Genomic DNA, 24,988 nt, shown 5'->3' on the forward strand with positions numbered 1-24,988 from the left:
CTCAACAATGCTTCTCTGTATCCCTATTCATCCCCTTTTTCAGGAAGTTTTTAAGTGTCTGCTTCCTGGCATTTTAAGGTCTGTGCATTGCCCTGTACCGTTGGGGCAATAGAGAGGCCGTTCATTAAATTCATGGCTCCGTGATTGCTTTTTGCATGATTCATGTGATCCAAGTATTACCTTACTTAACCATCCCCTCCTGTTTTCAGGCATCCTCTCCAGATATCCTGTTAAAAAAAATCTTCATTTTGCAAGGGGAGGACCAGATCTTATCTTTGCCTGATGGCACTCCTGGTGTGAGATCTGGTTGTCCAGTATCAAGTGATTCTTCAGGCAGTTTACATTCTCTCAGGTCATAATATTGTGGCAGACACTCTGAGCAGGTCCTTAACTCAATCCCACAAATAGATGCTCCTTTAATGGATGTTTCTGGACATTGTCTCCCAGTGGGGTACACCTCAAGTAGATCTTTTTGCCTCCCTTCTTAACAGACAACTTCCTCCTTGTGCTAGAGTCCCAGGTCCTGTGGTTTGGAAGGTGGATGCCCTACCTTTTTCTTCAAAGGGGATGTTTCTTTATACGTTTTCTCCTTTTCAACTCATTCCAGAAGTCCTGTTCAAAATTCAATGGGATACTCCCAAAATCTTGTTGGTGACTCCCTTTTGGCCGAGACAGCATTGTTTCCCTCATCTGAATTTAGCCAAGGGCAATCACAAGTTACTTTACAGGGTGGACATAGTCACCGAGGACAAGGGATCTCTCATCCACCCCCACATATCCACTCTTCAGCCGACACTGTGGGTGATAGGATTTTGATTCCACTTAGGCAGCTTTTTTTTCCTGAGGATCTGCTTAGGGTCCTGCAGGAGGCCAGAAAACCCACTACTAGAAAATCCTATTTATCCAAATGGAAGAGCTTTTCGCTTTGGTGTCTCTCTTAACCTGGACCCACTTTCTGTGGACTTTCCTTTGGTTCTCTGTGTGAATTGCTCAATGTTGGGCTGGCTTAATCTTCTGTTAAGACCCACTTATCGACTGTCTCTGCTTGTCTGCCTTTCTCTCTTCCTTTGGCTTCTAAACTGTAAAATTGTTCAGCTTCAAATGTCCTTCATATTAGGCCTCCTAGGAAGCCTGTTCTTTCCCTCTGGAATCTTATTTTTGTTAGAAAAACTAACTCATGCTCATTTTGAGCTTGCTGCTTCAGTTTTTCTGCAGTATTGCTCTTGGAAGACTGTACTTTTGGCCCTTGCTTCTGCCAGATGGGCATCTGAGCTTCAAGCCCTTGTGGCTTGTTCTTGTCTGTGTTTCATAAGGATAGGGTGTCTTTGTATAATAATCCCTTTATACCCAAGATGGTTAATGAACTTAGACAGCAGTGGCCTTAGGTCAGCTGGTGCCCTAGGCAAAAGGGCTCCACGGCACCCCCCCCCCCCACACACCATCCAGGTGCACGCATCCTAGTCTACCTATACCAAATAAATACTGGAAAAACGCCCCTGCTACAGCGGCGCCCTAAGTGGCCACCTAGTTGGCCTATGCCTAAGGCTGGCTATGAACTTAGTCAATTCATTTGTGCACTTCCCCCCTTCATAATCTGCCAGTGTGAGGGTGTTGCACACATTGGATGTGCATAGACAACTAAGATTTTATGTGGATGTAAGATGGACTGTTAGGAAATCTGAAACTGATCTGATGTCTGCTTACTCTTCATCAAACCTGTGGGATCTCTGTTCCAAACTCTGAACTGACACAGCCTTCAGCAAGCTTAGGATCCAAAGCTAGAGCTCCTCCCAACATTCCCATAATGTCTAGCTTCTCTGAGATACCTCTGATCTCATTTTCTACATTCAGATAGCATTGTGATCCTCTGTCAGAGTTCCTCTCGGGTATTTACAGAGTTTTGGTGGGAGTGGAAGTAGTCTAACCTTTATTTTCCTTCCCCTTTAACTTTCACTTTCTGCCTGTAAATTTTTTTTTTAAGTTGAAATAGGATATATTTTCTGTAGTGTAGTGCTCTTGGTGCACATTTGTTGCTCCTTTTCCTTTTTTTTCCCTTTCATCTACCACATCAGAGAAATCTGACAAATCCATTGGGTTTAAAAAATGCACTTCCTGTGGGCAAAAGATCCCTGTATCTGATGCCCACAGGGAGTCCATTTACTGTTTGGGCCCTACCCATCTTCAGGTGGCATCTATCTGCAAGGCCTTTCTTCCCCAGTCCCTTGCAGATAGAAAAAACAAGCTTGTGCTTAGGGGTCTTATCTCACTTCTCCTTCTCCTGCCATTGCATCTGTCTCAGGGGCTCAAAACCCCTCCAAACAATCTGAGGCCAGGGACCATAAGAAAAAGTCCCTAGACCCCTTCTTGTCTGCTGAGTTGCAAGGCCACAAGACTGTCAGAGCAGACTTTTCCTACTCCAATTCTAGTGGCTTCCTCTCAGCCCCATGTCCCTGCTGCCTTTTCGGGGCCAGAGCCCTCTGCACCTAGCTTGTATCAAAGGGTTGCTTCTAACAGGCATCCTTCCAGACCCTCCTCTGTGTCCTTTCAGAGCTTGTCTGAGAATGAGGTGGACAAATTGAAGTTTTTCCATACACAGATCCAGATGGGGGTCCTTCCAGCTCCATCCCTGGTGGGATCTGCGAGCAGAACCTCTCTTTGCAGGATGGTTTCTCCTTCTCCAATCCATCCTTCCATTTCAGAGCACCCAGATCCGTTGGCTCCTGGTGCCGGTCTGTCAGGCCCAGTAGTCCTTTCTGCGTCAAGCCAGACTGCTTCCTTGACTCGCTCAGTTCCAACATCATCTTTGAGCCAAAGCCTTGCTGTTGAGTCTGGCGAAGCTTTGAGATGTTGCTTCACCCTTGGTACATCAGTGTTCAACACCTCTCTGCCAGCTCCCCCTTTGGAGTGGAGGACTGTTGGTGACCAGGGTCAACCTGTTCCTGATCCTTCAGGACAGAGCAGTCTTCCTCAAGGCTCCTGCAGTCCTTCTGCCTTCGAGGTGGTGGAGAGGGTCCTGTCCACCCCTAGGAGATCTCTGGCACCTATCATTTGAGATCCACCCCTTCCTATTTTGGGTTCTTTGAAACCTCTCTTATGCCACAAGTCTCTTCCACTCAGGGAAGCCCAGACCTCTTCCAATATCTCCCTGGAGTATCCCACTGAGGAGGCTCCTCTGAAGAGAAGATTCAAAAGGAGGCAAGTAGATTCCCCAGAGGAATTTCTCACTGCAGACACTGACCTCGAAGGGGTGGGTTCCCTAGATCTCCACCTGATGTCTTTCAGGGACATATTTGAGATCCTTCACTAAAGTGGTTAATCTTCCCCAAATCCCACCCCAGATGAGTAGGTGTTCTTGGAAGCCTTCAGGACCAGCCAGTCTACATCCTGGATGCCCCCCCCCTCAGATTCTCTTGGAGACCTGGTATCTGCATGGACAGGGAAGTAACCAGATTTTGCTGAATCTGTACCCAACAGGGCAGACAAGATCCTTAGTACCCCCAAGGACAGACCACACTGGACAAAGTGCATTCCAGTAGCTGCCATGGTGGTGGCAGCAGTCACCAAGAAAGAGCTTGCACAAGAAAGCTCTACTGTTCATCCCCCTAACAGGGAGTCTAGGTCTATGGACAGATTCGAAAAAAGGTCTACGCTGCTTCCACTTTTGCCCGTTTAAGAGCGTTTAACTATCTTGCCAATTTTAGCAGGCTACAGAGGGACTTAAGGAACTCTGTCACTCTGGCCCTAAATCCATGACACCAGAGGATCAGATTTCCTTTACCTCCTCTATGGCCACTAGTCCATTTCCAATGTGTCTGACACTTATCTCTCATGCATTTGAAGGGCCCTCTCAGGTTGCTGTTGGGCACCATACCCGGATGCAGTCATGTGATTTCGCAGAACCCTTTAAGGCGCCCTTTTGTCAACTGCCCTTTTGATGTTTCCTCCCTTTCTGGACTGACTGTATGCTACTCTCCCATAGCGAGAAAGACCCTGTCTGCCATCAGGATCTGCTTCTGTACCCCACAAAGATCCTTCTCCACAAATCAGTGCAGGGGTAAAATTGTGGTTCAGAAAAACACAGGGGCCTTTCCAGAACACCCAGGGAGAGCCCGCCCCCCGGGGCAACAGGGGGAATAATTCCAGTGGTAGACTCTACCCTTGGGGCAGAGGGGTCTGCTAAATCTGGGATCGCAGGATTCTTCTTAGGAGAAATACCTGCTGTATCCCTGAGGTTTTGTCCGACTGGCCTTCTTGAGGCAGTTGGACCTATGCTCCCTGCACTTCGGCTGGTTAGCCATCACAAACAACTTTTGGGTGCAAGGTGTTATCTAGAGGTTACTCCATTCCCTTTTTAACCCCCCCCCCCAGCCCAAACACCTCTCAGATGTCCCACCCAGTCAGAGGGAGGCAGCAACTTTGGAAATCAAAGTTGCTCATCCAGGAGGTCCCCTCAGACCAGCACACCTCCTCCCAATTCTTTTTAGTTCCCAAGAAAACAGGGTACCTCAGGCCCATCCTGAATCAGACTTATCTGAACAAGTCAGTGAAACAGACAAAGTTCAAGATGGTCAGTTCAGTCCATCCTTTCCTTTCTACAGAAGGACATACCTGAAGGATGCGTACTATCACTTTAAAATTCTGGCAGGAAGCCAGTCATTACCAGTTTCACGTGCTTCCATTTGGTCTCACCACAGCCCCCAGGGTGTTCAAATGGATGTCAGTGGTCACAGCTCATCTCAGACTGCACGGATTCCATGTGTTTCCTTACTTGGACGACTGGCTCCTAGTTGTACCAACCAGGCATCTACTGATCCAGGCCAGGGGTTTCCTCCTACAACTAGCCCCTAACTAATGGATCACCAGAAATCTCCAGAAATTGGTTACTTGCTGTGGAAATGACAGATTTTATAGAAGTTAGCTTGGACACAGCCAAAACCTTGGCTTTTCTTCCACCAGACAGTTATCTTTCTATACAGACATATATCAAACAGATGTTAGCTGTACCTTTCCCTATGGTTAATCTAGTCCTCAGGGCTTTGAGGACTATGGCTGCAACAATTACCTTACTACAAACAGCTTGCTTATGAGAATTTTTCAGTGGACATTCTGTCCAGTGGTTACTTGTGCATCACCCTCTCGGATCATCCTGTGAGACTGTCTAGGGTGTGCAGAAACTCGCTTTTGTGGTGACTTCACAATCCAGAAGTATCTCTGGGTCAACTTTCATTCTTCCTACTCCTGTTGCCACGCTGACCTCAGATGCCTCCTAGCTGGGGTGGGGGGGTCATTACCTGGGACAGACCGTCCAAGGCATGTGGACTCCCCAGGAGACCAATCTGCATGTCAGTGTCCTAGAAATGAGGGCAGTGCTTTTAGCGTTGAAAGCCCTTCACTCCCTTCTTCCTCTGGGGACAATTGCAATTCATACCAACCTGTCTGTTGTATGGTATCTCATCAACAAGGTGGAACCAAGTCCTACCCCCTTTGTCAAAGCAATGAGAGTGTGGCAATTGGCAATGGGCTCTTTACCAACTGCTTTGTAGTTGCGACCCACATTCCAGGGAGGACAGCATACTAGCATTCAGGCTCAGCAGGGTTCTTCTGATGCCTCACAAGTGATCTCTGAGCCATTTAGTGGCAAACCAGATCTTCCTCAAATGAGGTCAACCCTGTTGTGATCTTTGTTTCCCCTTACAACAAAGTGCAGCAGGTCTTTTGCCCCCTAATCCCTCCACAGGGACCATCACAAAGAGATGCTGTAGTCCATGCTTGGTCTTCCAGCCTACTTTATGCCTTCCCTCCTGTCCCCCTAATTCCCACATTTCTTCAGAAAGCACGCTGGTTTAAGAGCAAAGTGATTCTCATTGCAACTTTTTGACCATGGCAAGTTTGGTTCACCTTCCATTGGTCTCGCCCGATTTGTCCTCTGTGGACCCTGGAACCTCGTCTCATTTTGTCAGAGCAAACTCACCCAGATCTTCGCAGTCTGACTAACCACTTGGTTTCTCCAATTCCGATGATTACTAGACAGACCAGGCTTTCTTCCCCTGTCCAGAAGATTGTCGTTGCTTCCCATAAAAGTGGAACAGGTTTTCCATTTGGACCCAGCAGCACCACATTGATCCACTTAAGGCTCCCAATTCGGCAGTCTTGGATTTCTTGGCTGGTCTTTTTCATTCAGGGGCCAGTACTGTACTGTCAAAGTTCAGTTAGCAGCCATTTCTAATTTTCACATTCAGAGAATACGTCCTTGGCTTCTTCCACTCTTTGCAAAGCTTTTCTCAATGGAACCTTCCTTTCTTCATCCTCTTATCAAGGACCCTACTCCGCTGTGGAACCTTACTTTGGTTCTACAAGCCTTAACCTCACCTCCTTTTTGAACCTGCTGCTAAAGCAGATTTGAAATGCTTGTCCTGGAAAATGGCCTTTCTTGTGGCTGTTACATCAGACAAGAGGGTTTCTGAACTTCAAGCGCTGTCTTCCAAACCTCCTTATCTTTTTTCCATGTGCGAACTACCACACTTTCATTTCGTATTACAAGCTTGAAATATCTAGGAACAAAGCTGCTTTTGGTTCTGCAGTGCTCCGGAATATCCTTCCATGAGACCACCCAGATCTGTGTAGCTGGAGACTCTTTCCCACAAGTTTGAAGACTGAGTAGACAACATCCGACAAACGTTATGGTGAGTACATAACTTTTTTCATCTGTGTTGTCTACTTCAGTCTTCATCAACCTTTCTCCTTCCTTATCTCTGAAGGACCAGACCGATTGTACTGGGAACCCTTGTTCCTCTGAGCTCCTGAGCCATCTTTTTTGCTCTATTCTTTTCTTGGAATGCAATTTATTAATTATAAACGTTTGCAGCAAACTCAGTCTGAGGTATCTTAGGAGATGGGCATTATGGGAAGGTTGCTGTAGCTTTGGATCCTAAGCTTGGTAATGGCAGTGTCAATTCCGAGCTTGGAACCGAGGGCCCACAGGTTTGATGAAGACTGATGCAAACAACACAGATGTAATGTATGGTGAGTACATAACTTCTTTCTTCTTTTCATAGCTGTATCCAAGAAAACTTTTCTTGGATCTCAAAAGCTGTTTCCTTCTCTTTTTCATGGTAAAAGCCTTCCTTTATCTGCTAAGGATCATTCTACCAGAGCTGTGGCTTCTGGTGCTTTTTTCAAGGGGTTGGATGCTAAATCTGTTCTTGAAGCAGCTACCTGGATTATGTGCATACATTTACCATTTACGAGTTGGACGGTCCTCCCAAGTTTCAGTATGAGCTTTGGCACTCTCCCTAATGAATACTCCAACAGTGATATGGAAGGACATAGTACAGTTGTGTAAAATCTTACCATAACAGTAGATATCTTTCTTACTGTTGCAGTATTCCTCCCTCCCCTGATCTATTTATCTTCTGGATGTACTGATTACTACTTTTCCTTGGAGTAGTGTTCCGACTGGGGCTCTTCAGCTCTGAGGATAGTAAGTCTGGACATCACCTTTATGCCATATGAGGAGCATATGTGACATATGGTGCACCTTAAAGCAACCTAAAGACTGTGGTATACTGGCCGGACATCTGGCTACCCTTGGCAGGGGATTTCCTATGTTATGAATGCTGCAACAGTGAGAAGGACATCTACCATTATCGTAAGGTTTTACACAACTGTATTTTACTGACCTTGAGAAAGGAGAGGGGTCAACTAAGTCTCTGCGGGATGCCTCTTGGCAGTCTGTTGGAGCTGCTTCACTAACAGAGGCTCTAGTACTGAAGCCCCTTCTCTGGAGAAGTCTGTATTCTTGGAGGCCTTTGTAGGTTCATCCATGCCTTGAGTGGTCCCCCTTCCAGATGCTGTTAGAGACCTAGTATCTCTGAGGGCACGGAAGGAACCCAAATTGGAGCAGATTCCTAAGAAATCTGACAAGATTCTTGTTAGTTGCCCCCCCCCCCCCCAAAAGACTGGCCATATTGGAGTAGAGGCCAAGCCACAGATGCTATTGTGGTAGTCAGAAAGGAGGAGAGCTCCTTGGTCCATCACCCGAACAGGGAGTCTCTGGTGGTGGACTGTTGTGACCATGCCTTGGCCACTTATATGCTGAGAGCGCTTAATTACTTGTCTAATCTGAAAAGGCTTCAACACGATTTGGTGTCTGAAGTGTCCAGGACTATTAGGACTGTCTCCAAAGACAACTCTTGTCTCCTACATCTTATCTACTCTGCTTTCTGTAGCCAACATGCCCAAAAGGCTCACCTTAAATGCAGCCGATGGAGCATTCTGAGCAGCTGGCTCTGGCATTCCTGTGGCACCATGCTTGGATGGATTTATGTAACTTTGTGGACTGCTTCAAGGTGTCCTTTGTCAGTGCCCCTTTTGATGGCTCTTCTCTATTTGGGCCAAAAGTCATGGATACTCTGAGGAGTGAGCAAGATAGAAGATGCTGTGCACTGTACGGGTGTGCTTTTCCACCCCCACAACAAACCTTTTCAAGAAGCCAAAAAGTGGGCAAGACTTGATTGCAACAGTCTTCTCCGGACACTCCTTCAGAAGGCTCCTGTCAAGGTTGAGGGAGGCATAGTAATGGATGCTGCCTGCAAGGCAGGAGTGGTCTGAAAAATCAGAGTTCTGTGGGGCATTATTTCGTGGACCCTTCCAGTGATCCTGAAGGGTTGCCCAACTGACTGGCTTTGAAGGCATTTGGTGTTCACTTTGCTCTGCGCCAGCTAGCTTGGGAGGTGATCACCTGTGATACATTAGTGCTAAGAGCTGCATCCAGAGGGTACTTCATTCACTTTTCAGTAGTTCCAAATTTTCACCCACAGAGACTTCAGACATTCTGCCCCATCACAAATCGCAGGCAGCAGTAGAGATCCACAAGTTGTTTGCAAACAGTCATCCAGGAGATCCCACAAGACCAGCAAGGATCCAGAGTACATTCCAGATTCTTTAGTTCCAAAAAAAATACAGGATCTCAAACCCATGACTGATTTGAGCATACTGAATCAGTTTGTGAAAAAGAAAGTTCCGGATGGTCACTGTAGTCCATCTTACCTCTGCTGAGGAAGGACAATTGGATATGCCTGATAGAACTCAAGGGTGCCTACCATCATATCAAGGTAGACTGAGGCTTCAGGGCCCTGACATTTGGGCACTGAGCTGCTTGAAGGTTTGTGCAAGTGGAAGGTGCCATAAAGCTTTGGAAGCTGGGCATTTTTATCCTTGGTAGGATATAACCCTATACAGCTAAGGCTACTGTAGCAGTGTTCATTTGAACGTGCATTCTTACGGTAAGTTTTACTTGCACAAATGTACTTTCCATTCAGTCAGTCAAATTTTTCTGAAGTTATCTGCCTTTTTTTTTTTTTTTTTTGTCCTCTAGTATTAAGGCATTAGTTCCAGCAATTTACTGCTGTGAAACTTGTCATTTTTAAGTTTGAGATGGCATAGATATTTAGGTAGTGAGAAGGGTATCGACAGTTAACAGCTTTTGTTCAGTTCTTTTGCTGGGATCAGTATAATTGAGCTTGTATATTGCTTGTGTGGTGTTTATTTTAGATTAGTGGCCATGGAGAAAGGTATTCAACAAAACTTGTTTGCCAAGTATGGTCATGAAATTGTGCCCCAAGACACCCACTACTTAAGTGGTGTGCCTGGGAGCAGAGTATCTTACTGCAGACCTGCTTTATTTTTAGGCTTTCTCCTTAAACTGCAAAATAAACTTATTCAAAAAAAAAAAAAAGACCCCTTCCCCATGACCCTCCTTAAGACGAAAGGGGAAAAAGGCAGATGATGAATCTGAGAACTGGATTTTTTTTTAAGTGAAAGACTCCAAGATGGGAATTAACTCCAATGACTGCAGTTGTACAGCCTTCTCAGGCTCCTCTTGTAAGGCACTTCATTTCATATGCAGACCTTCTTTCACTTCTAAAAGACCACTGGAAGAAGGGAAAAAAGGATCTGTAACATGGATTGGGAAAGCATGATAGCCTTCTTTGAAGACCTGTATGGAAACAGGTGTGTGTGTTTCTATAGCAGATAAAGTTGTCCCTTCATCTCTTATTTGGTCTTTCCCATATTCCATGTTAAGCACTGTTGATTGGGAGACTATGCATGTGGAGCAGACTACTACCCTTACTTTGGCTTCAGATTCCTCTGATCTGATTAATTCTGTGTCATTGCCTTCATCAACTGAGACATGGGACTTGATTACTCGATGCCAGGTCTTAAGCTCCATCTTGAGCATAACCCACTTGGTGCCTTTGGTATCGCAGACAGCTTTCAATGCATTGGCACCAGTCTTCTTGTGGCCCTCCAGTCAGTTTGTCTGAGATTGCTTTCTCTGTGTTACCTACATCCACTTGGTACGGACAGATGGTGTTGGGTCTGATCTATCTAGCATTGGTGGATCCAGAGTTGGAATTGATGTCATGGAGAAGATTCCCTCTTGAATGCACTTGTACAGCAGTCATATGTGCTTGGTTCACCCCCACACTCCCTATAGTCTTGTGCCTCAGCAAACTCATCAAGCTTTCCAAGGTCAGAGCAGAGTTTTTAGCCTCAAACAACCTGCAGCAGGAGTCCTCTGAGGACTCTGTATTTTTTCCTCATCTCAAGTCTTCCACTAGGAAATTTATATAGCAGTAAATGGAAAAGATTTTTGAGTTGTTCTGAAAGCCTGGGACCCCTTTACTTCACTCTTACATGCAATTTTGGACGACTTCTTGGTTGGCCTTTTTCCATCTGTGGCAAGCTATTGTACTGCTAAATTGGAAATGTCCATCAACTGAACCTTTTCATGTTGGTTAAGACCATCTCTTCATAGCTTCTCTAAGGTTTTCTAAAACCCTTTTTTGAAAGTTTTTCTTGCCCCGGATGCCAGGTGCCCTCTAAGGAAGGCTAAATTTGGTAGAAATACAAAATATTGCAAACATGCACAGTAATATAAAACAAATACACCATAATAGGTAACCCCAGCTAGCTGTAAAGTACCACAGACCTGACTGCAGATGCATACCTATCGGACATCTACATTTATGGTAGGTACAAAACTGTACTATGTCCTTCAAGGATGCATCTGCAGTCCTTATATAATACCATAGCCAAGCTGGGGTGGTAGGCTCTAAGAAAATGATGGTGTAGCTAAAATGCCCTGCAGGAAAAGCCTGCTCTGGATCTGGAATATAAAGGTAAATTGTAATGCTTGGAAAATGTATGCACGGAGCTCCATGTAGCAGCTTCTAAAATGTCATGGTAGCCACCCTCTTAAGAAGGCTGTGGAGGTGGCTGTAGCTCTGGTGGAATGAGGTCTGATGTTAGCTGGCACCGTTTTTCCCTGATAAGAGTAGCAGAATCTAATGCAATTTCCTATCCATTTTGAAATTGTCTGTTTGGAAATTGCTTTTCCTTGAATGCCTGCAGCATATGCTACCAACAGCTGGTCAGTTTTTCTGAAAGTCTTAGTTCTGTCCAAGTAGTAGCGTAACTGTCTGTGAATGTCCAGGGTATGCAGAAGTTTCTCTCCCTTGTTTTGTGGGTTTGGAAAGAAGGTAGGCAGGTGAATAGCTTGGTTCAATGAGACCCGGGATACCACCTTTGGCATGAATGAAGGATTGGTTCTCAAGGAGACTCTGTCCTGATGAAAAATAAGAAATGGTTGTACTGCCATGAGTGCCTGCAATTCAGATACTCTCCTTGCTGAGGTTATGGCCAGAAGGAAGGCAGTCTTCCAAGACAGGAACTGTAACTCTGAAGATGCTGCTGGTTCAAAGGGAGGTAAAGTCAACTTTTCCAACATGAAGTTAAGGTCCCATGTAGGCACTGGTGGTTTTCTTGGAGGATTGATGTTTTTAATTCCTCTTATTAACTGCCTTAGGAGAGGATGAGAGAAGACAGGTGGATCAGTATTGTATTCTGCTGAAATTGCTGAAGCATGAATTTTTATGGAAGAGTAAGAAAGGCCATTATGGAGCATGTCTGCCAAGTATTCCAGGATATGTGCCATGCTCATCACTGTGGCATCTAGGCCCTTTGCGGTGCTCCAAGTGTGGAATCTTTTCCATTTTGCTGAATATGTCTCTCGTGGAAGGTCTGCGAGCTTCCATGATGATATCCTTCACTCTCTTGGATAGGTTTTCCTGGTGAGGAGTCAAGGTATTCTCCAGGCTGTCAGCTGCAGGGTTTTCAGGCTGGAGTGCAGAGTTTATATTGTGCTGTGTCAGAAGGAGTGTCCATAGTGGTAGAGGCCACGGTTTTGTGCGTGACAGGCTCCGTAACAGTGGGTACCAGTGCTGCCTTGGCCAGTCCGGGGCTATTAGAATCACTTTTGGCTGCTCTGTCTTGATTTTCAGTAAGACCTTGGTCATTAGTGGGAGTGGTGGAAATGCATACACTGTTAGAGTATTCCAACTGAAAGAGGGCGTCCACTTTCCATGCTTGTGGGTGGTATGTCCTTGTGCAGAATTTCTTCAGCTGATTGTGGTGGGAGGCAAAAAGATGCATGCCCGGCCTCCCCCATGATTGTGTTATCTGAAGGAAGATGTCTGGGTGCAGCATCCATTCGTGTGGGTCCATGGTATTTCTGCTTAGGCTGTCCGCCAGTATATTGTCTTTTCCTGGCACAAACTGGGATTGCAGCTCTATATTGAGTTTTAGGGAAAGTTCCCAAAGATTCATTGCTAGTCTGCAAAGAGGGTAGGAATGGGTACCTCACCTTGTTTATGTACCACATAACTGTGGTATTGTCTGTCCTTATTAGCAGGTGGCCTTGATGTAGAAAGAGCTTGAAGGCCTCGATTGCATGAATTACTGCCAGCATTTCCTTTTTGTTTATGTGCATGCGCATCTGTCCTCCATATGTGCTCCCCATCCATGGTCTGAAGCGTCCGAGGTAATGGTTTGGTTGGTTACTGGTTTGCTGAAAGGTAGGCCCCTGTTTGACTGGCTTGGGCCTACAGGAATTCCTTTTGAAGGCATGGAATGAGTGGTATCAAAGCTTCTAGGCTGTGATTGTGCTGAGACCATAAACTCCTTAGGTACCATTGTAGTTTTCTCATATGCAGCCTTGCTTGTGGAATCAGAAGAATGCACGATGCCCATGCCCAGGGGGCCCTCTGGGATTTTCCTTGCAGTCATCTGAGTTTGTTTTGTTAGATTTTTGAAGTAATCCGGTAGTTGCCTTAGTTTTTCTTCTGTGAGAAAAGCCATTTGGGTGGTTGTATCTAGTTCCGCACCCAGAAAAGTTATTCTTTGGGATGGCACAAGTCTTGACTTGTGAATGTTGACTGTGTATCCCAAGGCCTGCAGTAGGTGGATGGCATAATTCAAATGTTTTTCCAAAGTTTGTTGGCTGTCCGCTTGTATAAGGCAGTCGTCCAGATACGGGTATATTTGAATCCCCTGAAGTCTGCAGTGTGCAATTACTGATGCCAGGCATTTTGTGAATACTCTGGGCACAGTAGATAAGCCAAAGGGCAGTGCTGAGAATTGATAATGCTCTGAACCTGCAAGAAATCTGAGGTGACTTCTGCAACTTTGTCTGATAGGGACATGCAGGTATGCCTCCTTGAGGTCTAGAGTTACCAGCCAAGACCCATGGGAAGGAGTTGCTGTAGGGTCAGCATTTTGAATTTTGGCACAATGAGATAAGTATTCAGTCTTGGACAAATCGAGAATAGGCCTCCATTGTTTTTCTTTTCTTGGGACAAGGAATAGTCTGGAATAAAATCCTTGGCCTTGTTCTGAGAGGAACCTTTTCTATAGCTTTTTTTTGCAATAGGTTGGGTTGGTTTTTTGTTTTAAAGCTCTGCCTGATTTGGTGGCAGGTTTGGCATTCCCTTTCTTTCTGGTAATGTATGGAAATGGAACCTGTATCCTTTGTCTATTATTTGCAGTGTCCATTTGTCCCTTGTAATACTGTGCCAATTTTTGAGAATAAAGACAACTTTCCGCCCAAAGGTGCTTCTAATTGAGCCCTGGTGGGGTCAAGGTGAAGTCATTGAGTCTGTCCTTGTGCAGCAGTTGTTGGACCTGCACTACCTCTCTGGTTAGGAGGCTGCCATTGACAACCTCTGTATAGCTTGCCCTCTACCTCAGCCTGTTCTTGCCTCTTTGAAATCTCTCTTCTGGAAAGGACCAATTCTTAGAAGGCCAATTTCTGCTGAATCTTGGTGGTTGTACCTGGAGGAAATCTTTGACTGTTTGTACAGATTTAGCCTTTTCCTCAAATTTCTTTAAGACCTCTTGAGCAGTGGAGCCAAATAACTTTTGCTTTTACAGTGGAGCATCCAGAAGCTTAGCCTTAACATGATCTGGCAGAGATTGTTCCTTCAGCCAGGCATGTCTACGTATGACTGCACCTGTCATTGCTGACCTACATGAAGCTTCCAATGCATCATAACCACAGTGCAAGAAATGGTTGCTAACCTGTTGTGAATTATGTACCAGATCCTGAAGTGACTTACGATCTAAGGGTTCAGGCGAACACAGTTTTTTTTCTGCAATTCATCTAACAAATACTCTTAGTACTGTATCATATGAAATTGACAATTTAAAGCCCTCATAGACAGAGTGGAAGAAGTGTACACTTTTTTACCCCATCTCTCTAAAGCCCTGGACTCCCTTTCAGAGGGGGGTGGATTTTTAGAAGTGGCAGCTGCAACCCCTTTAGGACCCTGGGAAATAGTTTCTGGGTCAGGTGGGCCTTGTATAGAAAAAAAATGATCGAGTCCGGGACCCCTGTAGTACCTACTCGGTTTAACAGGAGGCCGGAGGAAGGGGTGTCAGGGTCGTATTCAGATCAGAATCCACATCATCAATGACACTTAAAACAGGAGGAATAGCCAAAGGTCTATGCTGAGGTAAGTGAACCTTAATCTCTTCCTGGAATCGGAGAATTCCTGGCCCTGCCATTGGAAATGCTCTCTCATGGAGTGAAGGGTCTCCCCAAAGGACAGTTCTGAGGACTGAGGTTCAGCAGACAACCTGTAGTGGGGAAATAGATTTGGGAGGCAGAGTTTTTTGTTGCTTAGCAGCTTTATACCTAGTGAAAGCTTTTATTGACATTTAAATGAGAAGTCTCCGGCATTTTATAAGAGAATATTATGAGGTAGTTGTTTCCCACAAGTCAAGCAATTATTAACTTTAAGCTGATCTGACATTGGCTGAGTGTTAGAACTGCAGATGCATCCTTGAAGGACATCAGTCCCTCCCTCCATCCCCTTCCCGATTTTGACTTGTGGATTTTTGGCTTCCGTTGTACCTTTTGGGCCTTTCTGAAGTTGTTACTTGTTGGTCTTCCATAGATCTTAGTGTAATGGTTTTCTGGTGGTATACATTCATAGGGTTAAAGTATGGAAGGGCAAACTGAGTAGATTAGTGCATAGCATTGTAGGAGGGAAGGTGGAGCTTTAAACCAAGAGTGTATAGTGCTGGCCTCTAAGCCAATTAACTAGTTGAGACAAATGGAAGACAACATAGATCTGGCATTGTGGTAAGTACATAAATTTTGTTTTCCATGTTGTCTTGCACTATGACAAGGAGACCCGGAAGGTGGGTTGTGACAAGACCATCTCTTGGTAAGAGTACTCTTAGGAATCGGGAAGTCTGCTAATGCTCATTGGGGAAGAAAGACCTGCCTGCACCATCTTTAGATGTTACCCTTAATCCCGAGATTGGCTGACATCCCAAGAAAGTAGATGCCCACCTGCATGGGAAGTGGTCCTAGTTGGTACAGGTAACTGCAACAGTGATTCTACTCTGATACAGATTATTAAATATCTTGTTATCCATAAGGGAAAAGGATAAAACACAAATTCTAAATAAGTTGTAGTAATCTTGTTACTGCTTTTAAGTGATATATGTCGTAAGGTGAGGTTTCACAATATTTTGGATGCAATATTGCAGAACCTCAGCTTGCAATTAAGCAGCCACCATTTAATGAAATTCAGCGATAAATTTCACTGTTGTAGTAAGATGTTACAAATAGTTTCATCTGTGTCCCTGTATAAAATATTGGTAGTGCTACAGTATGAGGGATTAGTATAATGAACTCCTCAAAAAGGAAAATGACTTATTCTCATGGGATTTTGTCAGAATTGAAGTTTGACTAAAATGACAGCCATCTAAAAAGGTTACAAATAGCAAATTTTTTGCTAGTACCTGTGGTAACAGAAGGCATTTATCATTTTGAAAAAAAAAATGGGTTTTAGTAGCCTTTGATATTGTATGAAGTAAAGTCAGTATACTTTCACTACACATTTTGTTTCTACATTTGTAGTAATATGTGGTATTTTTTGCAGGCAAAAATGTTGTGCATCAGATGTCTGTGTCACTTGAAGACCTTTATAATGGAGCCACAAGGAAGCTAGCACTTCAGAAGAATGTGATTTGTGAAAAATGTGAAGGTAACTTTTGCATTAAGTATGTATTTATTTAGAAATGTAATGGAGGGCTTGGAGATTGGGGGTTCAAGTGTACTGCTACAAAACTGAGGAAAGGCTCAGTCCTATAGAATGCATACTTCAGTAACACTGTGTGTTTGAAGGGCAAAAAATATGTATGTATTATCTTGAAAGATGGTGGCAGTGTTAATAAGTGCATTTAAGCACTTATGAGTAGTCAGAATAGCCTTGAGTGAAAAGGAGATTAAAAAATTCGGAGGAAAACGTAATCATCATTCTTTCTTTTGGTTGTATGGATTATATCCTGCCTAGGATACAAGAAACGGCAAGCTTCCCAAATTGTGGCTCCCTCATACAGGTTCACGCTGACCGCTAAGAGGACAGTAACAAAGGAGGAAAATCTGCAGTCAGAGTGAGGAAATTTTCAGTACTTGCCATTTTGAACAGCAGTTGTCTGTCAGAAATGACATTTCAGTTATGAGTTCCCACAGGGGAGCTCGTCTGCACAAGTCATTGCCCTTTTAAAACGTGTGTCTGTGTCTGTGTCAGGAGGTACTGCCAGCACAGCTAGCTGGAATTTTTAAATAACTGCAGTTTGTGAATATTAAACTAATTTATTCAAGATGCTTGTGTTACAAATGTATTAGAACTGTATGTCATGTGTATATCATACTGATTTATATAGATGTTTCTGTTGAAAAAGTATTTGTAAAGTACTTGTGCTACTTATGCTTAAATGTATCCACAGTGTGCCCTGCAGGAAGAGAATAGACATGTACATGGACTTAACTGTTGAAATGTATCTGTTTTAACAGGGAACTGGAGGGTTACCCTCAGTCCAGCAAAGTTTAGAAAAATATCTGAAATTAAATTTATAGGCAGGCCATAAAGATGCTTCATTGCAGAGAACACGTGTACTAGTAAGCTTTTTGTATTGTCCTTGGGGGTGAACTAATTGCTACTTTGGAAGCATGAAGGAATAAGATTGTTTTTCTGACTTCCAGCACCTGCCAAAGATCTGAGAAAAAGCCCTAGTCTGGATATTTTTACAGATAGATGCTAAATACTGCCAGCTTCCAACAGTGGGGGGTTTGCCTGGGAACTAGAAGTCAGATGACTAGAAGTGATGTCATTCTGCAAGCTATCCCAACAGTAATATTTTAGATATTTTGAGAAGTTTCCTAGTGAGAGAGAGCATTCTGTCTAAAACCTGACAACAAGAACAATTCACCACATCATCTGCCTTGCTCTAAGTAACTTACTAGGGGATAGTATCATTCTCTTAGATTCAGCCAGGAATATAGAAAGCTTAGTTTAGATATTCTTTATTTGTCTGAGCCTGCCCTGCAATGTTTTAAATAGTTCCTGCGATTTTGAACTCACTGTAAATATATAGTTAGTATTGTCCTGTTATTTTATTAAGTATATTTCAAACTTTCATTGTGGCTGATCTGTGTAGATACTTAAGTTTTGAGAGTACTTGCATATTTATTTGGTGACACTGTGGGACACTCTTAACAGCTTTGCTCTTGGTGAGACTACCATTTGTATTGATATTAACATTACACAGTAAGGCTGGACACCCTTTAAGGGCCTAAAGTAGCTGATAAGGAGTGACTGGTGGCAGTGGTAACTACCTTATAGTCTGGGCAGAAGGGGGCATATCTAGTAAAATTGTGCCCGCCTTTCCCATATGTGCGCATGTGTGTATGTAGTGCTACTTGCACAGGGATATGAAGCATTGGTTGGACAGAGGGTGCAGGAGGTCTTGGCTCTGTCTCCCAGCTGAGATCTCAACTGTATAACTGTGCCAGTGGGGAGTCTTATTGGGGCTCTGGAGGAAGAGAGAAAAACAACCCTGTACTGACTGTAGTCTCTGTGTGCTCTTAAGGGGAAATTGCACTTTATGCAGAAAGATGCTTCTGGAAGTATTGTGTGTGTGTACCTGTTATCCTCCCAGTGAACATCCCACCACAGATGCCAGTGGTGAGGATTGTGGCTCCTTGATTACTGGTCCAGTGGAGAGTTGTCACTGTGTTTGTGTGTGTATGTATGTAGATATATAAGCAATCCCCTGTCAGAAACTTTTTTATTTACAATATCAAGATGTTTCTGTTTTATCTAAGGGATTATTTTTTAATTTGTGGCTATTCTGGTAAAAGTTTACTATTTTTGTAAACATTCAATTTCTGAGAATTGAAGGATGAGAAGTGTTTAAACAGGCAGAAGACATTTTGAATGTATTTAGTTCTTGTGTACATTTTGTAACTACTTGCTTGTTATCTTTTGCCGTCAGTTTGCATTGTAGACTGCTGCTTTATATCTGGCAGGGATTTTGCATGTGACGTTTACAGAAAACAGGACTTTGGGGGTAAGAGTAAAGTGTGTACTGCTTGTGAGAAACTTGCCTCTTGACTCATTTGTTTCAGTCCTTGTCCCCAGCTGCAGCATTAGGTTTTATTGAGTTTTACTGTGTTTGACTATATGATATGCATTGTGATTTGTATATTATTCCTTGAAACCATAAAGCTGAGGCACTAGAGGTGGTTAAAAAGCTTTATCCTTTTTTGTCATGGTTGCTGCTCTGTTTCCAAATGGCTGTATCTTGCCATTACCGTTTTGTGATGGCCACCGCAAGGTAATTCCAGGCAGGGTTAAGACTTGTTCTAGCAGGGCCTTGGGCTAAATCTCTGGCTTTTTGGAAAGGTTGGATTCTAGAATTGGCAACTTGGTCCTCTGTACATACCTTTGCAAAGCACTACAAACTGTATGCCTCGTTCTAAGGCAGGCTTTGCTAGGACTATTCTGTAGGGGTTTCTGGACACTCATCCTTCCTGTAAGTTTAAACTATGATAGTCTAACCATATAGCCAAGGCTATTGCAGCAGTGATCAATATGATGAACATAGTACAGCTGTGTAAGTAAACTTGCCATTAACAGTAGAAGTTCAACTGATCCTGCCACCCTCTTGGTTTTGATGCCAGGGTGATGACCTCTATCTTCCAAGAACTGACCTTGTCACTGCTGTAGCCTGTCTCATTTGGCATGAAAGCTCTGAAGGGTTTGGCACCCAAACAACTCTTTAGCTGTGTTTGAGATGGCTAATGATTTGGGCATGTGGAAGGTACTAAGTTTTGGAGGTTTGTTTGCTCTTGTATCTTCATCAGGGTATAACCCATGTAGCTAAAGCTACTGTAGCAGTGATAGTTTGTGTACCTGTTGCATATTTACTTAAACAAATGTACTGTTTCTCCATAAAAATACTAGTCTGGTTTAGATTGTAGACTTTGAGTAAACTTCTACCTTGACAGTATCCCAGGTAGCAGTATTGTAGAGCCTAGTTTGTAGGGATGAATAAGTAACATCTTTAAGAAGGCTGGCGAAATCAGGAATTGAGACTTGCTTCTGAGTTACCATGCATTTGGACAGTTCTGAGTTACCATGCATTTGGACAGGTCTCTTCAGACTTTATTTTGAAGGAGGAAATGGAAAATTTTAGTCAAGGAGCAAATTGAGATGGTTGTCTGCTCCCTCCTGAGTGGCTAGAGAAGGACATTTGCCCTTTATTTCTCCTTCCGTAGGCCCTGTTACTGCACCAGATGTTGATTGATATGTAGATCACCATTGTAGTGGCCCAAGATAAATGGGTCTTACCAACCATACAGCTTTACAAAGCTTTGGGTATTTTTTATGTGCCCCAAATGTCAGCTCACTCAACTTATGTATAAGGACAGTTGGAGAGTGAAACCTTTTTTTTTCCTGCTGAAAAAAGTACATTGAGCAGGCTCTGTCTTATCAATCCTACAAGGCTGGACAGAAGTCCCCTGTTGGGGAAATCTCTTCGCTGTTTGTAAAACTTTTTTTCTTCCTGTCAGTCTTGGGTTTAGGTAATAAGCTTAATGTGGTTGAACTGGCAGTTCATTACTGTAGTGATTAAATGCTTGTGAACTTTTTTACGGAAAGGTGTTATTTCTGACTACAATCTTATTTTCTGCATTTGTATTTTGGACAGGATTCTGTGCTTGTGGGGGACTACCAGTGGTTTACTTGCGTTAAAACCTCTTGTTTTTTACATTTTGCTGCATCATTGTCTGCATGTCCCACTTTTGGCAAAAGGTACTTGTACCTTCCCTTTCCTGAAAAACAAAGTTAAGAATCTTGGGTGTCAGGCTGACTCCAATCTCTCCCCAGCCACTGGTGGATGACTCTGCTTTAGCCATTTTTTTCCTTGGACAACTAATCTTTTTCCTCGTGGCCCTCTTGGTGTAGAACTTAGAGCTACCAATGACCAGGGATAGCCATATCTGCTGTAGCTGCTGGGAACACTTGTCCGGAGGGAGGGAAGGAAGAGCCACTTGTTTATCAAGGTCAGGGGAAAGACCTGAAGATCCTCTTTATTAAGCAACATTAGGAATGTTGAAGCTGGGGATGGTGTGCCTGGTAAGGGTCAGTTAGTGTTCAGGGAAGTATGCTTAGTGAGAACTTCCCAGACTCCTGTCTCTATTACCATGGGCCGGGGCTGACTTTACTGGGATTTGCAAAGTAACTTTTTTCTGCCTTTTCCTTGCTTGCTGATCCTTCATGCACTTAGGTTCCTTCTCATTCTAACATGGGCTTTCATTCAGAAGATTAGATATTAGAGGGGGATGTTTACATTTCAGAAATCTCTTCATAACCTGATCACTCTGACTTTGAGGAAAGTATATAATCAGATTTTGCTTCTGAAGATATTTTTCTGACTGTTTTAAGTTGAATAGTTTTTTTGATGGGAACAAAGTGAAACTACTTATGATATGGAGAAAATGGTGTGTTACGGTTGCCAAAAGCTGTGGCTATCCATCATGTGTTGCTTGCTTTAGAGAATGTTTTTCTCACTGCAGCTACTTTACCTGACAGTCAGCTTTAAGTCAGATGGGTTATATAATGTTCCTCAGGCACACAAGTACCCATTTTCTAATCCTAAAGCAGATCTATCAGTTTTCTCTCCAAAAAGCAATTGATAACTTGGGAAGAAAATGTATTCTAGTACTTTAATGATATTAAACTGGCAAGTTCATTTGCACCCAGGGTTGCCAGACGTCCCTATTTGGGCGGGACTGTCCCGAGATCAGCAGCCTGATCCCAAGTCCCGCACTGCCGGTTTAAATCCCAGGCAGCCGCCGCTTTGTTTTTTTTTTTTTTTGATTGGCCCATAAACCGGCATACTGGCCAATCAAAACATCACAAAACAGAGCTACTTCTGTCTAATGCAGAACTGCGATGTTTCGCATTAAACAGTAGCAGCTCTGTGTTTATTTTTGACTGGCCCAGGCCAATCAGATAAAAAATAAACACACAGAGCTACTTCTTTTTAATGCGGAATTCTGATGTTCCATATTAAAGATGTGGAAGACCTTTTTTTTTTTTTTTTAGTCCCAACCTGGCCAGATGGAAATATAGCAACCCTGTTTGCACCATACACACACTAAATATGCTTAGTCACTTAAAGCTTTTTTTTTTTTTTTTTCAAATTTTTATTTATCATTTTCAGTATTGACAGATAAAAACATGACAATCAGAACTTGACCATAATGTAGTGTTGTATAATAGAGTTAGTACAATAATGTGTAGGTCAGTCAACTAAAATATTTACACTATATACATAGATGCTTTCCTCTTTCAGTTATTTAAGTAGAACAGTTGCATAAAAAAAAATACAGTTAGATCACAAGTAGAGAAAAGGAGGGAAAGGGAAGTAGACAGTAAGGGAAATCATTTAGTAGTTGCACCTATGGAATATTTTGGAATTTGTTTCTGGTATAATACTATATGTTCCTGTGGAAATTATACAAGAATAATGTTGTAAATTTGCTCCCACGTTGCTCTGATTTTTAACATTTTGTCTTTTATCCATTAGTAATTTGTGTGCTAATAAGTGTTTAATGGCTATTTGTCTAAACCCCATCCAGGATATATTGGTTGGATTAAGCCATTTAGATGCTATATACAGTTTCATTAAGAGGAAAATAGTGATCAGTAAAGTAGCTTGATCCTACACTCCCATGAATCATAGCTTTTTTCTAATTGTTGCATTTGAGAATATGCAGAAGTCAATGGATAGACTTTTTTTTTCCTGATGTAAAGAATTCATTAACTGCTGAGTCAGCTGTTTCTCCACTGACAAAGCATATTTTAAAGTATACATATGATGCTACCAAGTCTTTCAGAGCTACTGCTTCTGGTTCAGTTTTGAGAAGACTTGCTTAGCTCCATTCTCAACTTGATACATCTAAAATTTTAAATCTTATCTTGAAGAGGTTTTTAGCCTTTCTGCAACTGAGGTGCCAGTGTATTGAAAGGGAAAACTTGATTCAAGAGGTGACTCAGATTTTTCTTGAAACAAGTACTAATTATTTCTCCTACTGAGCTTCCTTTACCAATTTTCTTAGCTTTCCCAATAAGCAGTTTAAGCTACAAGGACCTGATAAACGCACTTAAAAAACATGGTAGGGATGCTCAAAAAAAACAGGAAAAGCCAAAGCAGCCCCAAGTTAATATGACTTATGGCTGATCAGTCCGTCCGTTCCTCAACCTTTTAATGTCGCTCAGACTTTCATATTCCATTTTGTAACAATTTCAGACAGCTTAGTTCTGAATGTAATACAGTGGGGGTATACTTTGTGATGAGAACGTTTTACTACTTATGCACAATGTGCCATCTCATGGAGTCCTGTAACTCTTGCCTGTCGATCTGTTGGGCAAAAGTTTTCTATTCAAGGGTTTTCCACTCTAAAAGGATGCTAGAGGCCTGTATTGGACCTTTTGTATCTGAACCTGTTGTTTTTTTTTTCTTATAACTAGCCAGTTTTCTAGTTTCAGCACTCAAATCTGTTTCTTTGATTTCAGCACTTATTCAGAAAAAAAAAAAAAAAAAAAAAATTTCATCTGCTTTTACTGTACTTGTGTTTTTACCTACTTCTTTTTACTTTTGCATCATCTTAAAATACTCAATTGTATTTATTACTGCTTGGTGTAACTCATTCTAAGCCTTTTGGTTTAAACACTTGGGCTTCGGACCAGTTAGTAGTTTTGCACTGAGAGGGTTTGTGGTCTGCACTGTTGTGGCAGAACAGGTAGCTTACATCCTTCTAGGTTGAGAACTGCTGATTGAGGGCTCAGTGTCTGTTATTCTAAAAGTGTATTAATTCTGGTTTAAGCACTTGGGCTTTCGAGCCAGTTATTTTACATTAAGAGGGTTCGTGGTCTGCACTCTTGTGGGAGGAGAGGCTGGACTCTGCCCTTCTGAGCTGGGAATTTCTGGTTAAAGGCTTATAGTGCATGCATATCTGAACTGTTTCTTACTGAAGTTGGTGCGCCTTGTTTGCTGTGGCATAGACTGGATTCGGGCCTGCTGGATCTAGCTTTGTTTGTGTAACTTGAGCACTAATCCAGACATTCTCTAAAGTATTCATTGGTATTTATTACTGCTTGGTTGTAACTTGATTAAAGTGTAGCTATCATTCAAGTCTTTTGGATTAAGCACTTGGGCTTCAGACCAGTTGTTTTACATTAGGAAGGTTTGTGGCAAGCACGGTGGTGGCAGGGCAGGTAGCTTTCATCCTTCTAAGTTGGGAACTGCTGATTGAGAGCCCAGTGTCCAAGTGTATTAGTTCTGGTTTAGGCACTTGGGCTTCAGGCCAGTTATTTTACATTAAGAAGGTTCGTGGTCTGCACTCTTGTGGGAGAAGAGGCTGGACTCTGCCCTTCTGAGCTGGGAATTTCTGGTTAAAGGTTTATAGTGCCTGAATATTTGAACTGTATCTTACTGAAATTGGTTCACCTTGTTTGCTCTAGCATAGACTAGATCCAGGCCTGCTGAATCTAGCTTTGTTTATATGCTTGTTGTTTGTTTGCCTGTTATTTCCCTGGAAGCTAATTCCACCTAATACGCAACTTCTCAGCTTCTGTGGATCACTAGTGATATCTGCATTGCTTACTGTACTTATTTCCTTGTTTCACTTGAAAGAAAGTTACTGTTTGTCGTTTTGCATTTAGTTACTTGTAACACATTGCACTCAAGTTACCTGGCACTTGCTCACTAAAGCAATTATATAAGTCAGCACTAAAAATTAAAAGCACTACACCCTCACTCCCCACTGGCCCTTGTTTTCAATTAAGGATTTCCCAATATTATTCTAGCATGTCCAAAGGTCAGTTGTCAATCTCCTCTCCGGTCCAGCTGGTGAATCTGGGAATCTTGAGGCAATGTTATAACTGCCTCATGTACACAGACAACCCTCTCCTCCTCCCACATAACACAAATACTTGCGAGAGATGCAGCTATTTAGCCAAACTGGAGGCTGAGCTCTCTCAACTCAGGACTGGCAAGACCAGACAGGAGGAGAAGGCAACTACACACACCACAAAACCAGCCTCACATAATGCTACCACTCCACTGAATCAAACACATAAACACACAAAGACATACTCGGAGGCTCTGAGTAAAAATTTACCTAAACAGCAGAGGCCTCCAAAGCAGACACCCAAACAACTGCTACCTCAAGACACCCCACCAGCAACACATAAACCACAAAAGCAGTGTGCAAAGCAGTCAC

At 43.0% G+C, this 24,988-nt stretch overlaps 1 protein-coding gene across 4 annotated transcripts in view; it reads left to right on the forward strand.

The window, feature by feature from the left end:
* DNAJA4 (DnaJ heat shock protein family (Hsp40) member A4) overlaps window positions 1-24,988 on the forward strand; it is a 404,528-nt gene that overhangs the window by 141,292 nt on the left and 238,248 nt on the right. For all 4 annotated transcript variants that reach the window (XM_044077833.1, XM_044077832.1, XM_044077835.1 and 1 more), the window contains one exon: window positions 16,293-16,397. In XM_044077833.1, the coding sequence (XP_043933768.1) occupies window positions 16,293-16,397 (105 nt within the window). The remainder of the gene's footprint in view (window positions 1-16,292; window positions 16,398-24,988) is intronic.

This window comes from Protopterus annectens, chromosome 7.part0, assembly GCF_019279795.1.
Source record: "Protopterus annectens isolate FY-2018-M chromosome 7.part0, PAN1.0, whole genome shotgun sequence".
Classification (NCBI taxonomy): Eukaryota; Metazoa; Chordata; order Ceratodontiformes; family Protopteridae; genus Protopterus; species Protopterus annectens.